Raw genomic sequence first — 2405 nt, 5'->3', positions numbered from 1 at the left:
AGAAGAAGAAGAAGAAGAAGAAGAAGAAGAAGAAGAAGAAGAAGAAGAAGAAGAAGAAGAAGAAGAAGAAGAAGAAGCTATATAAATATGCCAGCTGACGATGATGTGAGTTTTTTTTCGTATTACTGTAAAAAACATAACTTGTCATATTTAAAACGAGTGTTTTTTCTACGAAATGACAAATAATTTCTGATAAAACAACACATTACTCCCTCTGCAGCCCGAGTCCGAGGTGTTTGAGATCACAGATTTTACCACCGCGTCAGAGTGGGAAAGGTAAGATCAACTTTGACAGTTAGCTTCATTACAGGTTTTGTCTTTGTTGCGTTTCTCAAATCTGTTTTGAAATTTTCAAAACATAAAGCGATATTCTGAAAACGACGTGTTCAAATAGCGAAACACCGTTTCTTAGTAAATCCTTAGTTCTTCTCTCAAAACCAAATTTGTGTCAGTGCCATCAGACGTGTGTCAGTATGAACGGGTAAGACAGTCACATTAGTTTGTCATGTTGTCAGTTTAACAATGCACACTGCAGAATGTTCTGATGCAAACTTTGGCTACATTTCTGATGACAAATTATAAATGATAAATGTGGGACATTGATTGCACGAGACTTGACAATCTTTCTGCTTTTACTGTCCCAGATCAAGCCTTTTTTGAACAAACATAATGGAGGTTTTTCAGTCCGGCTTTAAAACTAGGCACAGCACAGAATCTGCTGAAGTAGGAGTTTTTAATGACATCGTCATGGCTAATGATTCTGGTGAACATGTGGTTCTTGTCCTGCTCGACCTAACCGCTGCTTCCAGTCGATCACAACATTCTGATTTCACATCTTGAGCACCAGGCAGGTTTCTGTGGTACCGCACTGAACTGGTTTAGATCATATCTGACTGACAGAACCATGTATGTCAACATAGCTGGTTCTGATTCCTCCACTGCTCCTCTGTCTTTTGGGGTTCCCCAGGGTTCGATCTTAGGTCCCCTGCTTTTTTCTCTTTACCTCCTTCCTCTGGGTTCTTTACTCAGGAAGCATGGGATCTTTTGTCATTGCTATGCTGATGATAGTCAGATAAATATGCCACTGAGAAAGAAAGATGTCTTTTCAATTAGGCCACTTCTGTTGTGTCTTGAAGACATCAAAGCCTGAATGTCTTCAAACTTTTTACATTTTATTGAGAAAAAACAGAATTGATAGAGTTTGGTCCCAGTGGCTCTTGTGAACCTCCCCCTGTTGATCTGGGTCCCCTGGCGCTGCATGTAAAACAGACAGTTTGTAACTTGGCTTTTAAAATGGACAGTGATTGGATTCCCAGATTGGAACGGTAGTTAAGGCCAGTTTTTATTATCTCAGGCAGCTGCAAAGGTAAAACCGTTTCTTTTGAAACAACTTTTTGAAACAGTAATTCATGCTTTTGTTACGTCATGGTAGGGTTGGGCGATATTGGGAAATAAACAATCATGATTAATTGTGGTATTTAGCCGATAACAATTAATTTGACGATTAATCCCCTGGAGTCCCTGGACACCCTTATGTCCTGGTCACATGACCAATGTAGTGGGAAAGATTTGCTCTTCATAAAAAACTGTTCCAAATTGTCAAAATTACAGACTTCAGGCTATCATCACGTTTTAAATTGTGTTGATAGATAAATAAATTACAGATTTTTAAAAAAATTTTCATCAAATTTGAAGCGGAGAGGAGCACCGAGCGGACCGACTGGGGAAATCTCCAGTCAGTCTGTCTGGTTGCATTAATCGTATTAATCATCAAGTGCCAAAAAATAATTGATTAATGTTTTTCTGACGATTAATTGCACACGATACAATTATGCCCAACCCTATACAGTCATGGCTTGATTACTGTAACGCTCTTTACCTCGGAGTCAGTCAGACCTCCCTCAGACGCCTTCAGTTCATTCAAAACGCTGCAGATCGTCTGCTAACTGGAGTTTGCAAGAGGGAGCATATCATACACAGGCTGTGTCCAAAAGGACAGGCCGGTTCCTCCGGAGGACCCAGACTCCCCGGTCGCAGCGGGCCGGGTCCTTGGTAGACCGGGAAGACCGGAAAAAAAGAGGCTGTGTATTTGGATGGTCTAGCCTCCCCTCCTTACTCCGGCGTACGTCTTGTCACCTAGCAACTGTGACGACGCTAAACACGCAAACTTAAATCAAAACTAGAAAATTATCAATACATTAGCATTATTATTATCACAAAACTATAAAATTAACTTAACGGTAACATTTGAAGAACTAATTGACCCGCTGTAGGTTAGGGGTGTGAGAAAATATCGATACACTGAAATATCGCGATATTTCATTTCCCGATACTGTTTCGATATTCTAAAGCCCTGTATCGATTTTTAATTAAGGTTTAAAATGTCAACCTTCCTGCCAACCGTT

General features: G+C 40.1%; 1 protein-coding gene across 1 annotated transcript in view; it reads left to right on the top strand.

Moving 5' to 3' along the window:
• Positions 1-9: 9 nt before the first annotated feature.
• Positions 10-2405, top strand: part of rab3gap1 (RAB3 GTPase activating protein subunit 1) — a gene marked incomplete at its 3' end in the record, with an annotated part of 71469 nt that continues 69073 nt past the window's right edge. Inside the window, 2 exon segments of the mRNA XM_014010446.1 lie at positions 10-105; positions 221-276. Of these exon segments, the coding sequence (XP_013865900.1) occupies positions 88-105; positions 221-276 (74 nt within the window).

Source organism: Austrofundulus limnaeus, unplaced genomic scaffold (genome assembly GCF_001266775.1).
Source record: "Austrofundulus limnaeus strain Quisiro unplaced genomic scaffold, Austrofundulus_limnaeus-1.0 Scaffold69, whole genome shotgun sequence".
Lineage (NCBI taxonomy): Eukaryota > Metazoa > Chordata > Actinopteri > Cyprinodontiformes > Rivulidae > Austrofundulus > Austrofundulus limnaeus.
This window is presented reverse-complemented; position numbering and strand designations above follow the sequence as displayed.